Source organism: Salvelinus namaycush, unplaced genomic scaffold (assembly GCF_016432855.1).
Source record: "Salvelinus namaycush isolate Seneca unplaced genomic scaffold, SaNama_1.0 Scaffold10, whole genome shotgun sequence".
In the NCBI taxonomy this organism is placed as follows: domain Eukaryota; kingdom Metazoa; phylum Chordata; class Actinopteri; order Salmoniformes; family Salmonidae; genus Salvelinus; species Salvelinus namaycush.
Window position 1 is genome coordinate 747,501 of NW_024057675.1, and position 19,325 is coordinate 766,825.

At 44.3% G+C, this 19,325-nt stretch overlaps 2 protein-coding genes across 2 annotated transcripts in view; one reads left to right on the forward strand and one right to left on the reverse strand.

The window, feature by feature from the left end:
• LOC120035264 (vascular cell adhesion protein 1-like) overlaps positions 1-4,532 on the reverse strand; it is a 7,750-nt gene extending 3,218 nt beyond the window's left edge. The window contains exons 1-2 of the mRNA XM_038982060.1: positions 4,299-4,532; positions 2,792-3,058 (exon numbers count right to left, since the gene is read on the reverse strand). Coding sequence (XP_038837988.1) covers positions 2,792-3,058; positions 4,299-4,344 — 313 coding nt within the window. The 5' untranslated portion in view covers positions 4,345-4,532. The remainder of the gene's footprint in view (positions 1-2,791; positions 3,059-4,298) is intronic.
• A 1,019-nt stretch (positions 4,533-5,551) lies between these two features.
• On the forward strand, positions 5,552-13,449 carry LOC120035252. The gene is made up of 3 exons (XM_038982044.1): positions 5,552-5,774; positions 6,057-6,351; positions 9,912-13,449. The coding sequence occupies exons 2-3, from the start codon at positions 6,063-6,065 to the stop codon at positions 12,488-12,490; spliced, it is 2,868 nt and encodes a 955-aa protein (XP_038837972.1). The 5' UTR covers positions 5,552-5,774; positions 6,057-6,062; the 3' UTR covers positions 12,491-13,449.
• Positions 13,450-19,325: the final 5,876 nt, after the last annotated feature.

Genomic DNA, 19,325 nt, shown 5'->3' on the forward strand with positions numbered 1-19,325 from the left:
TTCTGGTCAGTGTGTCACTAACAGGTTTCTGGTCAGTGTGTCACTAACCGGTTTCTGGTCATTTACTAACAGGTTTCTGGTCAGTTACTAACAGGTTTCTGGTCAGTGTGTCACTAACAGGTTTCTGGTCAGTGTGTCACTAACAGGTTTCTGGTCAGTGTGTCACTAACAGGTTTCTGGTCAGTTACTAACCGGTTTCTGGTCAGTTACTAACAGGTTTCTGGTCAGTTATTAACAGGTTTCTGGTCAGTGTGTCACTAACAGGTTTCTGGTCAGTGTGTTACAAACAGGTTTCTGGTCAGTTACTAACAGGTTTCTGGTCAGTGTGTTACAAACAGGTTTCTGGTCAGTTACTAACAGGTTTCTGGTCAGTTACTAAACGGTTTCTGGTCAGTTATTAACAGGTTTCTGGTCAGTTACTAACAGGTTTCTGGTCAGTGTGTCACTAACAGGTTTCTGGTCAGTTATTAACAGGTTTCTGGTCATTTACTAACAGGTTTCTGGTCAGTTACTAACAGGTTTCTGGTCAGTTACTAACAGGTTTCTGGTCAGTTACTAACAGGTTTCTGGTCAGTTATTAACCGGTTTCTGGTCAGTTACTAACAGGTTTCTGGTCAGTTACTAACAGGTTTCTGGTCAGTTATTAACAGGTTTCTGGTCAGTGTGTCACTAACAGGTTTCTGGTCAGTCACTAACAGGTTTCTGGTCAGTGTGTCACTAACAGGTTTCTGGTCAGTTACTAACAGGTTTCTGGTCAGTCACTAACAGGTTTCTGGTCAGTGTGTCACTAACAGGTTTCTGGTCAGTGTGTCACTAACAGGTTTCTGGTCAGTTACTAACAGGTTTCTGGTCAGTTACTAACAGGTTTCTGGTCAGTTACTAACAGGTTTCTGGTCAGTTACTAACAGGTTTCTGGTCAGTGTGTCACTAACAGGTTTCTGGTCAGTTACTAACAGGTTTCTGGTCAGTTATTAACAGGTTTCTGGTCAGTGTGTCACTAACAGGTTTCTGGTCAGTTACTAACAGGTTTCTGGTCATTTACTAACAGGTTTCTGGTCAGTGTGTCACTAACAGGTTTCTGGTCAGTTACTAACAGGTTTCTGGTCAGTTACTAACAGGTTTCTGGTCAGTTATTAACAGGTTTCTGGTCAGTGTGTTACTAACAGGTTTCTGGTCAGTGTGTCACTAACAGGTTTCTGGTCAGTTACTAACAGGTTTCTGGTCAGTTACTAACAGGTTTCTGGTCATTTACTAACAGGTTTCTGGTCAGTTACTAACAGGTTTCTGGTCAGTTACTAACAGGTTTCTGGTCAGTTACTAACAGGTTTCAGGTCAGTGTGTCACTAACAGGTTTCAGGTCAGTTACTAACAGGTTTCTGGTCAGTTACTAACAGGTCTCAGGTCAGTTACTAACAGGTTTCAGGTCAGTTACTAACAGGTTTCAGGTCAGTTACTAACAGGTCTCAGGTCAGTTACTAACAGGTCTCAGGTCAGTTACTAACAGGTTTCTGGTCAGTTACTAACAGGTTTCTGGTCAGTGTGTCACTAACAGGTTTCTGGTCAGTGTGTCACTAACAGGTTTCTGGTCAGTGTGTCACTAACCGGTTTCTGGTCATTTACTAACAGGTTTCTGGTCAGTTACTAACAGGTTTCTGGTCAGTTACTAACAGGTTTCTGGTCAGTGTGTCACTAACAGGTTTCTGGTCAGTGTGTCACTAACAGGTTTCTGGTCAGTGTGTCACTAACAGGTTTCTGGTCAGTGTGTCACTAACCGGTTTCTGGTCATTTACTAACAGGTTTCTGGTCAGTGTGTCACTAACCGGTTTCTGGTCAGTTACTAACAGGTTTCTGGTCAGTGTGTCACTAACCGGTTTCTGGTCAGTGTGTCACTAACAGGTTTCTGGTCAGTGTGTCACTAACAGGTTTCTGGTCAGTGTGTCACTAACCGGTTTCTGGTCATTTACTAACAGGTTTCTGGTCAGTTACTAACAGGTTTCTGGTCAGTGTGTCACTAACAGGTTTCTGGTCAGTGTGTCACTAACAGGTTTCTGGTCAGTGTGTCACTAACAGGTTTCTGGTCAGTTACTAACCGGTTTCTGGTCAGTTACTAACAGGTTTCTGGTCAGTTATTAACAGGTTTCTGGTCAGTGTGTCACTAACAGGTTTCTGGTCAGTGTGTTACAAACAGGTTTCTGGTCAGTTACTAACAGGTTTCTGGTCAGTGTGTTACAAACAGGTTTCTGGTCAGTTACTAACAGGTTTCTGGTCAGTTACTAACCGGTTTCTGGTCAGTTATTAACAGGTTTCTGGTCAGTTACTAACAGGTTTCTGGTCAGTGTGTCACTAACAGGTTTCTGGTCAGTGTGTCACTAACAGGTTTCTGGTCAGTTATTAACAGGTTTCTGGTCATTTACTAACAGGTTTCTGGTCAGTTACTAACAGGTTTCTGGTCAGTTACTAACAGGTTTCTGGTCAGTTACTAACAGGTTTCTGGTCAGTTATTAACCGGTTTCTGGTCAGTTACTAACAGGTTTCTGGTCAGTTACTAACAGGTTTCTGGTCAGTTATTAACAGGTTTCTGGTCAGTGTGTCACTAACAGGTTTCTGGTCAGTTACTAACAGGTTTCTGGTCAGTGTGTCACTAACCGGTTTCTGGTCAGTTACTAACAGGTTTCTGGTCAGTTACTAACAGGTTTCTGGTCAGTGTGTCACTAACAGGTTTCTGCACAGACAAAAGATACTGGGAGACACGAGAGAGTCAGAGAGCAAACATAAGAGGGAAGTTACTCACTGTAAACAGTAACATTCAGCACACTGGCACACTGGCCTCCCTCCTCAGACATCTCAAAGCATTGAGGCTTTATATTCCAGTCAGTCAGGCTGTCTACTCTCCAAGTCAGCTCTTTTACCCCAGGGCTAAAGACCTGAGATTCTCCCTGGCTCGACTCCCAGCCCATAAAGGTGACCGTATCGGAGGTGCAGTTGGCCGAAGCAGGGGCTCCATACTTCACCACCAGCCCAGCAGGACTGACCACCAGGGAACAGGACTCACACACGCCTGGAGGGAGAAACGGACCGGGGAGGGGAGAGATATTATGTCTGTGAGTGGAGAGCCTGGAAGTATCAGGAAACCAACTTCTTAACAATTACGCAAATAGGAAACTCCGTCTTGGTCCGAGGGTGACACTGATTTTGAAGTCAGGGCTTCCTCATCAAAACAGCATAAGTCCGACTGACCTCTGGTACAGAAGCATGACTACACACTTTTAGAGAGAGAGAGAGCGAGAGTGAGAGAGAGAGAGAAGGAGGAGAGGTGAGGAGGAGGGTGCTGGTGGAACAGGAAGAAAGGGAGGTGACCTCACCATTGTCATTGACAGAGAATGCTGACAACGCCAACATCCAAACACAGCAACAGCACACGCATGCACACACACACTTCATTTCCAAAAATGAGGAGAGGAAAGGAGTTCCTGACAGGAAGGAAGGAGTCCCTGACCTAGCCAATCGCCTCTCTGTGACCATTTATCAGCCAATTACCTCATTCCTCTCTATGAACATTGTTCAGTGGTCCTCTGGGATATTATGATCTCATTTACTTTTACTGACATAGACAATACATGTACAGTCATGATAGCACTGTGTGTGTGTGTGTGTGTGTGTGTGTGTGTGTGTGTGTGTGTGTGTGTGTGTGTGTGTGTGTGTGTGTGTGTGTGTGTGTGTGTGTGTGTGTGTGTGTGTGTGTGTGTGTGTGTGTGTGTGTGTGTGTGTGTGTATTTGTTCAACCGCCATCTCTATCTCGCTCAACCTCAATCTCAGTGTAATATAATCCTAAACATACATGACATCAGACATCTGAAATCAAGTTTCAAAGTTTATTCGCCACGTGCAAAGCATACAACAGCTGTAAAACACCATACAACAGCTGTAAAACACCATACAACAGCTGTATAACACCATACAACAGCTGTAAAACAGTACAGTGAAATTCTTACTTTGAGAACTCTTTCCCATCAATGCAGTGATAATAATAATGATGATAATACTAATGATAATGATAATAATAGAAAATAGAATTAAAAAAAATACAAGAACTATGATATATATATATATATCATTTTTTTAAACAATAATTTCCTGGTGATCTAATTGTCACTGTTCTAAAGACTAAATCTCTTTCATGATCTACTGCTCTGTATCACGCCTCTCTCCCTCATTTTCTCACACACACACACACACACACACACACACACACACACACACACACACACACACACACACACACACACACACACACTCACCTGGCTTCAGAAGGAGGAGGAGGAGGAGGAGAGTGTGTGTGTGCATGCTGTGTCTGTTTCTTCACTGAGAGATCAGTAGCTCCCCTCAAGAGTTCTCTTAGTAACTGAGACGAAGATGGCTGATCTCCTCCGATGTGTGTCCAAAGAGTTCTCTTAGTAACTGAGACGAAGATAGCTGATCTCCTCCGATGTGTGTGTGTCCAGCTCATTGTCCCTTTTCTTTAGTCTTTTGGGTTTGTCCTGTGACCAACCTGGGTGTTCCTACTGTTCTGACTACGACCCCGTTCCTAAAATGGCACCCTATTCCCTATATAGTGCACTACTTTTAACCAGAGTCCTATGGCCAATGGCACCCTATTCCCTATATAGTGCACTACTTAGGGCGCAGGGTGCCATTCAGGACGAAGACCTGTGAGAGGAAGGAAGGGAGGATAGAGTGCTAGTCTAAACACAATGTGGCTTAAGAAGGGGTGGGCAGTACACACACCATTTACAGCACACAGTACATACACACTAAAGTATCAGATACTATGTCTGCTAATGAGTTGAATAGTGGGAGAAGGCTACACACATACACACTAAAGTATCAAATACTATGTGTTGATATGTGCTGCTTTGCGTGATGTATTGTTGTCTCTACCTTCTTGCCCTTTGTGCTGTTGTCTGTGCCCAACAATGTTTGTACCCTGTTTTGTGCTGCTACTATGTTGTGTTGCTACCATGTTGTTGTCATGTCTTGCTGCTATGCTATGCTGTCGTCTTAGGTCTCTCTTTAGGTCGTGTTGTGTTGTCTCATGTCGTGATGTGTGATGTGTGTTTTTGTCCTATATATTTATGTCATTTATTTTTATTTTTAATCTCATCCCCCATCCCCGCAGGAGGCCTTTTGCCTTTTGGTAGGCCATCATTGTAAATAAGAATTTGTTCTTAACTGACTTGCCTAGTTAAATAAAGGTTAAATAAATAATATATGTATATATATATATATATAAAATATGTCTGCTAGTGTGTTGAATAGTAGGCGATTCCAAAATAATAGGAGAAGGCTAAACACAGATCTGATCATAAGTGGAGAAATACATGTTTGATAACCAGTATACGATACGATTATAATTGTGCATATATTTCCAATCGTTTATTTCGCCTTCATTACCCATTTACAGACGGTTTACAAGACAGGACTCTTATGTTGAAGGATTTCCCCCCCAAATGACGTCACCCGGAAGTTATTGCTAGCTGGCGTCAAGTAGTTTTCCATCGATATTCTCATCCAAACAAACAATTATTTCAGGTAGCTAGGACATTCGTTTAAATGTGTTTTACATTTTCATTTAGAACTTTTTAATGAGTTATTTAAATAACGCATGTCTCAGACAAACTCTTGAGCCTTTTAGAGGGCGTGTTATCCTAGCTTGTAAGCTAGCTAACGTTACACTAGCCATTGTCTTGGGTTGGAAAGTGACTGCAGCTAAATAGGTTGGTATCTTTCTAGCTAGCTAACACTTTGCATTGTGTTTTGTCCATAATATATTATTTAGCTATTGCTGTTGGCTACGAAAAGTTATGCACTCGTATGTTGCTCTGGATAAGAGTATCTGCTAAATTACTCAAATGTAAAATGGCTAGCTTGCTTTGTTTACTACCACTTCAGCGTACACACGTTTGCATTGCACCCCCTTCCCAAATGTGGTATATAACCTGTTTGTTTGTGAAACTCACCTTTTTATACCACCTCTGGTTCTACTGACCCACCTCTAGCCCACCATGTCTGAACCGAGTTCTGGCTGTGGCGTTCCAGGCCAGAGAAGCTCACAGCCTGGTCCAGAGACTGTGTCAGTGAAGCTGGAGAATTGCGTCTCAGTGAAGCTGGAGGACTGCGTCTCAGTGAAGCTGGAGGACTGCAGTCAAACACTGGAACTCAATGTGATTGTCAAAAAGGAGGAGAAGGGACATGTTAAAGAAGAAGAGAGTGAAATCAAAGAAGATAAGGAAGAGGGGGAGAAGGGAGAGGTCCAAGTAGAAGAGGAGAGAAATGCTGATATGGCTCCTCCAGGTCAGTTAGGTTGGATGTGGGGTATGGAGAGATGTCAATGACAAAATAATACAGTTGACCTAAAATTTCCCAAGTGATTCCATACATTGAAACTAGTTGGGTGGAGTTAGCCGTCTCCCCCTCTCTCTCCCTGCAGCCTAGAACTGGAAAGCTACATAAAAGGGTCACGTGACATGGAAAAACAGATAACAATCATTTGATAATTTTACGTTTTTGTACCCATATTTTTGGCACTAGACTACCTACATAAAAAAATGTTTAACTGGTACCGGGCTACCTTCAGACGAGTCTTGTGGGCGTCCTAGAACAAAACAAGTGTGTAGCCCCAAGCTGTTCGGACACTACAGACAGAAGTTGGGCAGATCGGCGGTACTGACTTCAGGCGAGATCCGTGACGCTTGTGAACTATCGTGTTCGTGAGAGTCTCATCATTCCATAGTGGTCATAGTAATTTTTAGGTCAAACCGTTCCGACGTTTTCGCGAGAAAGACCAATTTTCGGCATGTCTCGTGGTCTGACAAACACCACTGTAGCTTGCCCACCTTCCACCGCAGATGCAGAAGGCTGCCATTGGCTGATGCAGTAGATTGAGACGCAGCCCATACAACAACAAAAAAACAGCAATCTCTATCTTAAATAGATGGATTTTGATGGGGATTGTTTTGTCTTATGCAAGGGGGTTAAAGAGTATATGCATTGATTTTAATCTGACTCAATTGATCCTAAATGTGAAAAACCCTGTTAACTCCTCATTGATTTATAAACTTCTGACTAATAACATCCATAAATCTTTGTCTAGTGGAGTATTTGCATATGATCTCAGTGTTCATTGTCCCGTAGTATGTTTTTCGAGATGCCAAACGGCAAAATACTAATCTTCGTTTAATTCAGAAGATGCATTTTAAAATGTTTTCTCAAGGGATTTTACATGTTCAACTCTGATTTAGCCACAGACCGTGTTTACATATAAACACCCATATCCCGTTATTATTCAGGATACTCAACTATTCTGTTTTTGAGTTGACGTGTATAAACACCCATATCCCGTTATTATTCAGGATACTCAACTATTCTGTTTTTGAGTTGACGCGTATAAACACCCATATCCCGTTTTACAATAACCTGAAAAAAGCTTGTATCCCGGTTATGAGAAACCCGGATAAGATGCCAGGGTTGAGTTGATCTAAGACAGGATACTGTGGCATGTAAACATCTCCTCCCGTACACTGTAGTTTTTGCGGTCTGTGCTCAGTTTCACATATCATGGGTGTTGTGTGATGCTGTTTTCATCTGATTTTCAAACAAATCACTTCAAAGAGTAGACTAGTAGTAGTAAGTAGACTAGTAGTAGTAAGTAGGCTAGTAGTAGTAAGTAGGCTACCTGCGCAGTTAGATCCACCATAATAATTACCCTATAATTTAGAGACACAGACACACACACAGCTGGTGGTTACTAGTAGGCTAAGAGTAGGCTACCTGCGCAGTTAGATCCACCATAATAATTACCCTATAATTTAGAGACACAGACACACACACAGCTGGTGGTTACTAGTAGGCTAAGAGTAGGCTACCTGCGCAGTTAGATCCACCATAATAATTACCCTATAATTTAGAGACACAGACACACACACAGCTGGTGGTTACTAGTAGGCTAAGAGTAGGCTACCTGCGCAGTTAGATCCACCATAATAATTACCCTATAATTTAGAGACACAGACACACACACAGCTTACTAGTAGGCTAAGAATAGGCTACCTGCGCAGTTAGATCCACCCTAATAATTACCCTATAATTTAGAGACACAGACACACACACAGCTGGTGGTTACTAGTAGGCTAAGAGTAGGCTACCTGCGCAGTTAGATCCACCATAATAATTACCCTATAATTTAGAGACACAGACACACACACAGCTGGTGGTTACTAGTAGGCTAAGAGTAGGCTACCTGCGCAGTTAGATCCACCATAATAATTACCCTATAATTTAGCCAGCCATAATTCATTTACTACTGGCTACTTTCACCCCTAATTTAGACAAGTTTCTGCTTATAATTTCTGACATTTGTTAGGCCATATTATAATTTCTGAAATTTGGTAGTCCATTTGTTTTGTCAACTATAGTTTGATACATGCAGCTTCTCTTCTGTCATAACTTGTTGCCCCAGAAAACTAAATAAAGTAATGCTCACCAGAATAATGTCTTACATCGTTAGAATGAATGCATTAGTAATCTAGTTAACACCAGTAAAGTTGTCTGTTTCGTTTAGGGACCGGGGATGAAACGCCATAACTTCAAAACAGTGGAAAGATTGGTCATATGCAAAATGTCCAAATGTCATCCGTTTTACCAGTTTTAAGGAAATTAAAAGCTGAGAAAACGACGAAAGACTTCAGTGATGAGATCCTGAGGCCCATTGTCGTGCCATTTATCCACCGCCATCACCTCATGTTTCAGCATGATAATAAACGGCCCCATGTCGCAAGGATCTGTACACAATTCCTGGAAGCTGAAAATGTCCCAGTTCTTCCATGGCCCGCATACTCATTGAGCATGTTTGGGATGCTCTGGATCGACGTGTACGACAGCGTGTAATGGTTGGAATGGAATAAATGGAACGTTATCAAACATATGGAAACCACAGGTTAGACTCCGTTCCCTTTATTCCATTCCAGCCATTACAATGAGCCTGTCCTCCTATAGCTCCTCCCACCAGCCTCCACTGGTCAGAGTTTGCCCCACGAGAGCGCACATGCACAGTTGTTACCCATCTCTGCTGTTGTTGCAGTCGGCCACATAAAATAATCGCAATCGTTTTAGGTGGGAAAGTACAAATTTCCTGACTCAAAACCATAGGTTTTGGTTTAAAAAACTTGCTGATTTGGCCATACGCTTTCAATAAATCAAAGAATCTGTCCACAATTCGCAGAATTCACAATCACTCTTTGACAACAGAGCAGAGTTAGTCGTACAGAAAGACGAGTAACGTGACCCTTTAGCAGCTTTCCAGTTCTAGACTGCAGGGAGAGAGAGGGGGAGAACTCCACCTAACTTGTTTCAATGTATGGAATCACTTGGGGAAATGTGGTATTTTAGGTAAACTTCCCCTTTAACCTCATACATTCTGATAGGCGCTGTCATTTAATTGGGGAGATGCCTTTGTATCATTTGGTGTTTTAATCACACCTGAATTCTAAATAATCAATGCATTTTTATTTTTTTTACTTTTCTGATTGTAATCCTATATTACTTGCACATTCATCTTCTATCACTCCAGTGTTTAATTGCTAAATTGTAATTATTTCGCCACTATGGCCTATTTATTGCCTTACCTCCTTTATCTTACCTCATTTGCACACACTGTATATAGACTTTTTTTCTAATGTGTTTTTGACTGTGTGTTTGTTTATTCCTTGTGTAACTCTGTGTTGTTGTTTGTGTCGCACTGCTTTGCTTTATCTTGGCCAGGTCGCAATTGTAAATGAGAACTTGTTCTCAACAAGCCTACCTGGTTAAATAAAGGTGAAATCATTTTTAAAAAATCTGTTAATATATTCTCACAGGAGAGAGCTCCAACTCAGGCTCACTCAGCGAGCCCAGTACCACAGTAGCAGGAAACCAGGAACAACACAGAGGGAGGAACTCAAGACAGAAACGTCACCACTGCATGGACTGCTTCACTAGTTTCTATGAGCCAGAGGAGTTGAGAAGACACACTTGTAAAGACCGCAGCCACGGTGTAACGTGTTCTCCCAAACGGAAAAAGACTTCCAGCTCCTTCTCACCAATCCTCCCACCAGTCCTCCCACAATTTTCTTTCATCATCGTGTCAGCTAATGGGGATCCTAGTAAACATAAAGATATATGTGATGAGAGCTTGAACCAGGCCAAAAAACCAACATCAATCAGTAACCATGTGGATTTTCTCCTTACTAACCGTTACACTTTGTCGCAGGAGGAGAAACTCCAGATAAAAAGTCTCGGTCCCCACCAGCCACCTGATGTAGAAATAACACTTCCCCAACACAGAACAAAGGGAAAGGACCCGACCCGTTCATTCAACCCCTCGTGGTTCCATAAGAAATCGTGGCTGACGGCTAGCGTCGCCAAAAAGGCTCTGTACTGCTTCCCGTGCCTTTTATTCGGTAAAGAGGGCACTTGGTCGACGGTGGGTTTCAAGGACTTGAAGCACCTCTCCGAAAGGATTTCGAAACACGAGAGTTGTTGTACTCATCTGGAAAACGGCATGAAACTAGGATTTCTAGGGAAGACTAACGCCGCTGGTCAGCTGGTCAGCGTAAACCCAAGCTCCATTGAGATACACAACAGACAAACCGAGGAGAACAGGTACGTGCTGGGTAGAATGGTCAAATGCTACGTGCTGTGTGGGAGACACATGGCTGCCACGTGGCGGAGCGGCCAGGTCGAGTCGGACTCTCTAAACACATCCATGTTTAAGTGCATCTTTGAGACGATGTGCGAGGGAGACTCGAGACTCCAAAGGCATTACGATGCTCACGGCTTCTTTAAGCACCCAAGAGGCTATGTACAAAACAAACTGTTTGACTGTATGCACGAGGTGTACAAAGAGGCGATTACCAAGGAGGTGTGGGCGGCTAGCTTCGTAGCGGTGCAGGTGGACGGCATGCCGTGGACAGGGGAGGTCTCCTCCAGGGTGACATTACCCCTAGCTACAGATCTAGGATCAGCGTCTCCAATCCCAACCTTGACCATAAGTGTGGAAAACGCCATACTGGCCCAAGATCAGCTTCTTGGGCTAACAATCTACTCCTGTACGCCACAGCAGGTCTCTGTCGTGCTACGGTACATGCTTCCAGACAATACCGTCACCGAGAGGTTTTGGGAGTTTGTGGACCTAAAGGATAAAACGGCCGCCGGTCTCACCAACGCAGTCAAGGACTCGCTGGAGCCACTGAAACTGGAGCACAAGCTGATCGCTCAGACGTACGACGGGGTCGCTGCGGCAGCAGTGGACGGGGCCGACGTACGCGACCTGGAAACTCACCTGAAACGCACCTATCCCAACGCTAACTTTGTGCACTGCTACGCTCACCCGCTACGTGTCACACTCCAGCAGATCTGCTCGGCGACAGCGACCCAACTCAAAGTGTTTTTTGCGGATTTGTCTTTGTTCGAGACCTTCTTCCAAGATCAGCCAAAGAGAGCTACAGCTGCAGGGTGGAACTGTGAGCGAGAAACAGTCAGTGTGGTTTGGGAGAATCGCGTTGCTCTTCAGAAGTGTGTGGAGGATATTAGGACACAGCCGATGTGGGACCAGGACTCTATCAGAGAGGCTTATGGCCTGTCAGCCAAACTCAGGGACCCCACGTTCCTACAACTACTGGAATTATTCTATTTGGTCATGCAAGAGGTGGATGTTCTCACTGTCAATATACACAAAAGGGACATTGTCGTGGCGGACATCGAACAGGCAGTTGATAGTTTTGAGAAGTACGTTCAGGCCCAACAGGGGAGAGCTGAGGCCACAGCACACGTAGGCCCCACGTCGGACAACGACAAGAGAGACACAAAGACAACTGCAGCGGTCATGAGAAAGGCATGTGACATCATCGTCACACATGTGCATCACAGGTTTTCTCAAAGTAGTGACCATTTAATTGCAGCCAAACTGGTGAATCCCACGCTCTTCTCTAAGTTCGTAGGCTGTTTCCCGTGCTCAGCCCTACAGTGTGCTGCCAAGCTATGGCCGGTGGTTAACACTGGGAAGCTGAAAGATGAATTGACCTCTCTGTACCAACACACGGAGCTCCACAGGGGTACAACAGCTCTTTCTTTACTGAAAACAATCAGCGAGCTCAACCTCCAGGATGTTTTGTCAGATACGGTCTCTCTTCTCAAAATCATCATCACCACTCCCATGCAGACCGCCGAGTCTGATAGAAGGTTCCCCACTCTGAAAAGAATCCAGGCGTTGCCGTGTTCTCGGAACACCTCGGGATCCGCGGTCGCTTGGCAACAGAACAATGGCAGGCTAAATGCACTGTCCATGCTCTCTGTCGAGAAGGACTTCATTCAAGGACTCAGGTCAGACTTTCACGACAAGGTCGTCGATAAGTTTGTCCAAAATAAAACCTGCCCTGGAGCCTTCCTGTTTAAATGAGCAGTAAAGCATCTGAGAAAAATCTGAGAAGGCTTGGGCTGTGTCTGTATATAGTATATACTGGGGCTGAGTGTCCCAAATGGCGCACAATTCCCTCTGTAGTGCACTACATTTGACCATGGGCCCTATTCTGCAGTGCACTGCATTTGACCATGGGCCCTATTCTGCAGTGCACTACATTTGACCATGGGCCCTATGGGCTATTCTATTGAATACAAAATAAGTCCATAGACTCCAGTAGAATTCAGTTGTAAATACATTTTTTGAATACATAATTCAAATCAGTAGAAGGGCTGGTTTGTATTGACATTAGAGGTCTTCACGGGTCCAGATATCAGCCAAGTTGCTATTTTGGGTCTTCATATGTTGGCTAGGCCTTCTATAAGTCAATCATTTCACCTCATTTGCATAAAATGTATATGCTATAGACTATGCAAAGCCGTTCTGTCCATTCGATATATCAGCTGTAGTTACATAGACCCGAGATCCGATGACAATCAAACCCGAGGGCCAGGTTAGAATTTACGACCCGAACGGGCCCAGGTCTCGGGTATATTCGGGTATATGGAGATCTCTAATTGACATCAAAAGTCAACCATATGATGTATCGTTATGTCATGTGATCTGCTTGTAAACTGTGTAAGATGTCAACTATCCTTCAACTGAATTATAAATACAAACAGTTCCAACTGTCTGTGTGGCTCCTCTTCTTCGTTGAAAGTGTATTATGTTGGTAGATTGTCTTTATCGATGACAAGTCAGTATAGTAACATTATGATAATAATGGATAACAGATGCTATACACTGTTGTAATAATATAACATCACACTGCTGATAGAAATATAATGTAATGATTTTTGTTTTGGTTGAAAAATCTACACTGAACAAAACTATAAATGCAACATGTAAAGTGTTGGTCCCATGATTCATGAGCTGAAATAAAAGATTCCTGAAATGTTCCATATGCACAAAAAGCTTATTTCTCAAAAATGTTGTGCACAAATTTGTTTACATCCCTGTTAATGAGCATTTCTCCTTTGCCAAGATAATCCATCCACCTGACAGGTGTGGCATATGAAGAAGCTGATTAAACAGCATGATCATTACACAGGTGCACCTTGTGCTGGGTAGAATAAAAGGCCACTCTAAAATGTGTAGTTTTGTCACACAACACAATGCCACAGATGTCTCAAGTTTTGAGGGGGCGTGCAATTGGCATACTGACTGCAGGAATGTCCACCAGAGCTGTTGCCAGAGAATTTAATGTTAATTTCTCTACCATAATCCGCCTCATTGTCATTTTAGAGAACTTGGCAGTACATCCAACTGGCCTCATAACCGCAGACCACATGTATGGCGTCGTGTGGAATAGCTAATGTCAGCGTTGTGAACAGAGTGCCACATGGTGGGGGTGGGGTTATGGTATGGGCAGGCATAAGCTACGGACAACGAATACAATTGCATTTTATCGATGGCAATTTGAATGCACAGAAATGCTGTGACGAGATCCTGAGGCCCATTTATTTTAAGGTATCTGTGACCAACAGATGCATATCTGTATTCCCAGTCATGTGAAATCCATAGATTAGGGCCCAATGACTTTATTTTAACTTCTTGTCAATAGGGGGGCGCCATTTCGACTTTGTAAAAATTAGTTCCCAAATTAAACTGCCTCGTACTCAATTCTTGCTCGTACAATATGCATATTATTATTACTATTGGATAGAAAACACTCTCTAGTTTCTAAAACCGTTTGAATTATTTCTCTGAATGAAACAGAACTCATTCTGCAGCACACTTCCTGTCAAGGAGTGAGATTTCTGAAATCGAGGTCTCTGTTTTAGGGTCAGTTTATAAATTCCCATGTAAGCTATGGGGCTACATGCACTGCATACGCCTTCCTCTAGATGTCAGTAAGCGGTGAGAATTTGAATGGAGTGGATTGCACCATCTGGGGCACTATATAAGCCCGTGGAACGGAAGGTCCGACCTTTTCAACGGGGCGCCTGGCGCAGGAGGGACATCACAATGGCGTCCTGAAAAGCTTTCGTTTTAGCAGTTCTATATCTCTGGCTCTGATTTAATTTGATTTTTGTCTTAAAAACTTCATAAGGTAGTTAATTTAAACCGACTTATAGCAGTTTATATCAGTTTATTGCGATTTTCTGGAATTTCTTTGTGACGCGCTATCAGGAGTTGGACACCTTTCCGGCACATAGCTAGCGTTAGCTGCTATTTCTACAGGAGAAGAGGACATCTTTCAACCAAAAGACGATTGTTCTGGAGAAAGGACACCTTGCCCAAGATTCTGATGGAAGCTCGTCAAATAGTAAGAAGTCTTTATGCTGTTAATTCGTATTTATGTTGACAAATGTTAAACAATAATTCCGCCATGAATTTCGGTGCGGTCTCGCTTTAGCGCACGCTGTATGCGCAGTAACGTTAATTTTAAAAATCTAACACAGCGATTGCATTAAGAACTAATTTATCTTTCATTTGCTGTCCAACCTGTATTTTTTTGTCAAGTTTATGATTATTTATCGATTAGAATAGGTGCCTTTCCCAAGATTTCTCCTGACATTTTCTTTGCAGCTTGGCTACTTTTCTCATTGTATAACCACGATTTGTGCCGCTAAATATGCACATTTTCGAACAAACTCTATATGTATTGTGTAATATGATGTTATAGGACTGTCATCTGAAGAATTCTGAGCAGGTCAGTGAAAAAATGTATATCTTTTGCTGGGTTATACGTTATCGCTATTTTTGGCTTGAATCAATGCTGTTGTGTGGTTTGCTATTGTGGTAAGCTAATATAATGCTATATTGTGTTTTCGCTGTAAAACACTTAAAAAATCTGAAATATTGGCTGGATTCACAAGATGTGTGTCTTTCATTTGCTGTACGCTGTGTATTTTTCAGAAATGTTTTATGATGAGTATTTAGGTAATTCACGTTGCTCTCTGTAGTTATTCTAGTCGCTTTGGTGAGAGTTGTGATGGTGGCTGCAATGGTAAACTATGATTTATACCTGAAATATGCACATTTTTCTAACAAAACATATGCTATACAATAAATATGTTATCAGACTGTCATCTGATGAAGTTGTTTCTTGGTTAGTGGCTATTTATATCTTTATTTGGTCGAATTTGTGATAGCTACTGATGGAGTAAAAAAATGGTGGAGTATAAAAAGTGGTGTCTTTTGCTAACGTGGTTAGCTAATAGATTTACATATTGTGTCTTCCCTGTAAAACATTTTAAAAATCAGAAATGATGGCTGGATTCACAAGATGTGTATCTTTCATCTGGTGTCTTGGACTTGTGATTTAATGATATTTAGATGCTAGTATTTACTTGTGACGCTATGCTAGGCTATGCTAGTCAGCTTTTTTACTGATGGGGGTGCTCCCGGATCCGGGTTTGGGAGGAATTAGAGGTTAATTGACTGATTTCCTCATAAGAACTGTAACTCAGTAAAATTGTTTAAGTTGTTGCATATTTTTTTTGTTTTGCCTGACTTCTTTCCGTCAGACGTATCAAGCGCATGAAGCGAGACGGTGGATGGCGGGTGGAAGAGCGAGATGGTGGATGGCGTTTGGAAGAGCGAGACGGTGGATGGCGGTTGGAAGAGCGAGACGGTGGATGGCGGGTGGAAGAGCGAGACGGTGGATGGCGGTTGGAAGAGCGAGACGGTGGATGGCAGTTGGAAGAGCGAGACGGTGGATGGCGGTTGGAAGAGCGAGACGGTGGACGGCGGTTGGAAGAGCGAGACGGTGGACGGCGGTTGGAAGAGCGAGACGGTGGGCGGCGGTTGGAAGAGCGAGACGGTGGATGGCGGTTGGAAGAGCGAGACGGTGGATGGCGGTTGGAAGAGCGAGACGGTGGATGGCGGGTGGAAGAGCGAGACGGTGGATGGCGTTTGGAAGAGCGAGACGGTGGACGGCGGGTGGAAGAGCGAGATGGTGGATGGAGGTTGGAAGAGCGAGACGGTGGACGGCGGTTGGAAGAGCGAGACGGTGGATGGCGGTTGGAAGAGCGAGACGGTGGACGGCGGTTGGAAGAGCGAGACGGTGGACGGCGGTTGGAAGAGCGAGACGGTGGACGGCGGTTGGAAGAGCGAGACGGTGGATGGCGGTTGGAAGAGCGAGACGGTGGATGGCGGGTGGAAGAGCGAGACGGTGGATGGCGGGTGGAAGAGCGAGACGGTGGATGGCGGGTGGAAGAGCGAGACGGTGGATGGCGTTTGGAAGAGCGAGACGGTGGACGGCGGGTGGAAGAGCGAGACGGTGGATGGCGGGTGGAAGAGCGAGACGGTGGATGGCGGTTGGAAGAGCGAGATGGTGGAAGAGCGAGATGGTGGATGGAGGTTGGAAGAGCGAGACGGTGGACGGCGGTTGGAAGAGCGAGATGGTGGAAGAGCGAGACGGTGGATGGCGGGTGGAAGAGCGAGACGGTGGATGGCGGGTGGAAGAGCGAGACGGTGGATGGCGGTTGGAAGAGCGAGACGGTGGATGGCGGTTGGAAGAGCGAGATGGTGGAAGAGCGAGATGGTGGAAGAGCGAGATGGTGGAAGAGCGAGATGGTGGATGGAGGTTGGAAGAGCGAGACGGTGGATGGCGGGTGGAAGAGCGAGATGGTGGAAGAGCGAGATGGTGGATGGAGGTTGGAAGAGCGAGACGGTGGATGGCAGTTGGAAGAGCGAGACGGTGGATGGCGGTTGGAAGAGCGAGACGGTGGATGGCGGTTGGAAGAGCGAGACGGTGGACGGCGGTTGGAAGAGCGAGACGGTGTATGGCGGTTGGAAGAGCGAGACGGTGGACGGCGGTTGGAAGAGCGAGATGGTGGACTGCGGTTGGAAGAGCGAGATGGTGGAAGAGCGAGATGGTGGACTGCGGTTGGAAGAGCGAGATGGTGGATGGCGGTTGGAAGAGCGTGCTTGTTAGAAATGGAAAAGCATCGCAGTAGCTTTTGATAAAGAAGAACATCAAGACGAAGCAGCTGCTTTATAAGTGGGATGCACTGTTTAGCGCTACATCCCGGGGGGTTCGTGCTGATTGTACGGAGATTGTGACAGCCGGTTAAATGGCATCCCTTGAGAAGGCAAGAACAAGATGTATGTCAGGAGAAGTGCAGTATTATCATAAGGAGACGTATACTTGGAATACGGAGGAGGAATAGAGGGGGAAAAAGAGGTCTAAGAAGCTTTATTTAACTAGGCAAGTCAGTTAAGAACAAATTCTTATTTACAATGATGGCCTACCGGGTTGGCCTACCCTTGTTCAGGGGCAGAACGATAGATTTTTACCTTGTTAGCTCGGGCATTCAATCCAGCAACCTTTCGGTTACTGGCCCAACGCTCTAACCACTAGGCTACCTGCTGCCTCTGGCAGGGAAATTGTTTGTTAAAGAAGAATGATAGAAAGTGTAAGCAGAGTGAGCTGAAGACCGGAGGAGAAATGGAAGTGAATGAGGGCGTAGTATCAGAGGTGGTCGGTGTGGTGAAGTTCTCGGAGCCCGAGGCTTGCACCGGGGATCAGGATAACGATGAGTCTGTGATAGTAGGAGTGAAGTTTTTGGAAGAAGTTGCCTTTTGGCTGATCCATTTGTGGTTTCAGGGTGGGTGAAAACAAAGTTGGGTGCTGTGAAATCGGTGAGGGTAACCAAAAGTGGTCTTGTGATAATTGTTTGTGTTTCTGCTGGTCAGAGGGAGAAGGCGCTCCCTGTTAAATGAATGGGGGCAAGAAATGTGAATTGTTTTTGCTCTCAAGAAAAGGCTGCCATTGAAAGGAGTGATTACTGGGGTATCAGTAAATGTAAAAGTGGACCAATTGAAGGGAAGATTCCCGGTGTTTGTGATGCTTGTCGTTTGGCGACGCAGACAGGGTGGTGTGAGTGGTGAAACAGAAGTCATCGTCTGTTCTTTTGAGTTTGGATGTTGATTCTTTGCCCGACAAAGTGATGTTAGGATATATAAGTTATCCTGTACAAACTTTTGTGCCGAATACGATACATTGTTACAGGTGTCAAGCTTATGGGCATGTGGCAGCAGTGTGTAGGAGGGAGGTTCCTAGGTGTGAGAAGTGTGCAGACGGGCATGAGACAAAGGAATGTGTAGCATTGGGGAAAGTAGTGGTATGTGTTAATTGTAGGGGTGCTCATGGGGCTGGGGATCAGAAATGTCCGGTGCGAGAGACTCAGGTTGAGGTTTCCAGGGTTAGATTAGTGCAGCAGTTGTATGCTGAGGCAGTGAAGAAAGTAGATAGATGGGTCAATGGGAGGGATCCTGAGAGGAGTGGTGTAAGTAGTAGATCTGCACCAGTACAGAGGGATAGGCCGAGGAGTGATGTATGCTTCAGTAAGATTGTCTTTTTAGCGTTCATAGCAATGGTTATCAACTTTACTGAAAGGATGGAAAATAAGTCGCAGAAAATAGAGGTTGTGGTGGCAGCTGCATAGAAGTATTTGGTTGTACGAGAAGAGATACAGCGTGTAGAGTTGAGAAGATGGTGTCCTGTCCTTTCAGGCTGTTGGCCTGAAGTATGACTAGATAGATTAGTGGAGTAGGGTGGTGGGTTTTTAACGAATGTAGGGTTAGATGTGAAATGACACAATCCAACAATTATTCGGAATAGGTTTGATTTTTGCTCTTTCGCATGCCCAAATAAGCTATTTACCAACAGGGGTATTTCTAGGATTTTTAAACATTGGGGGCTTAGCCCACAGCCAGTAGGGGGGTTTGTGGGCATCCTCCCCCACCCCCCAAAAATAAACAAAAATCAGTTGAAGTTGGAAGTTTACATACACTTAGGTTGGAGTCATTAAAACTCGTTTTT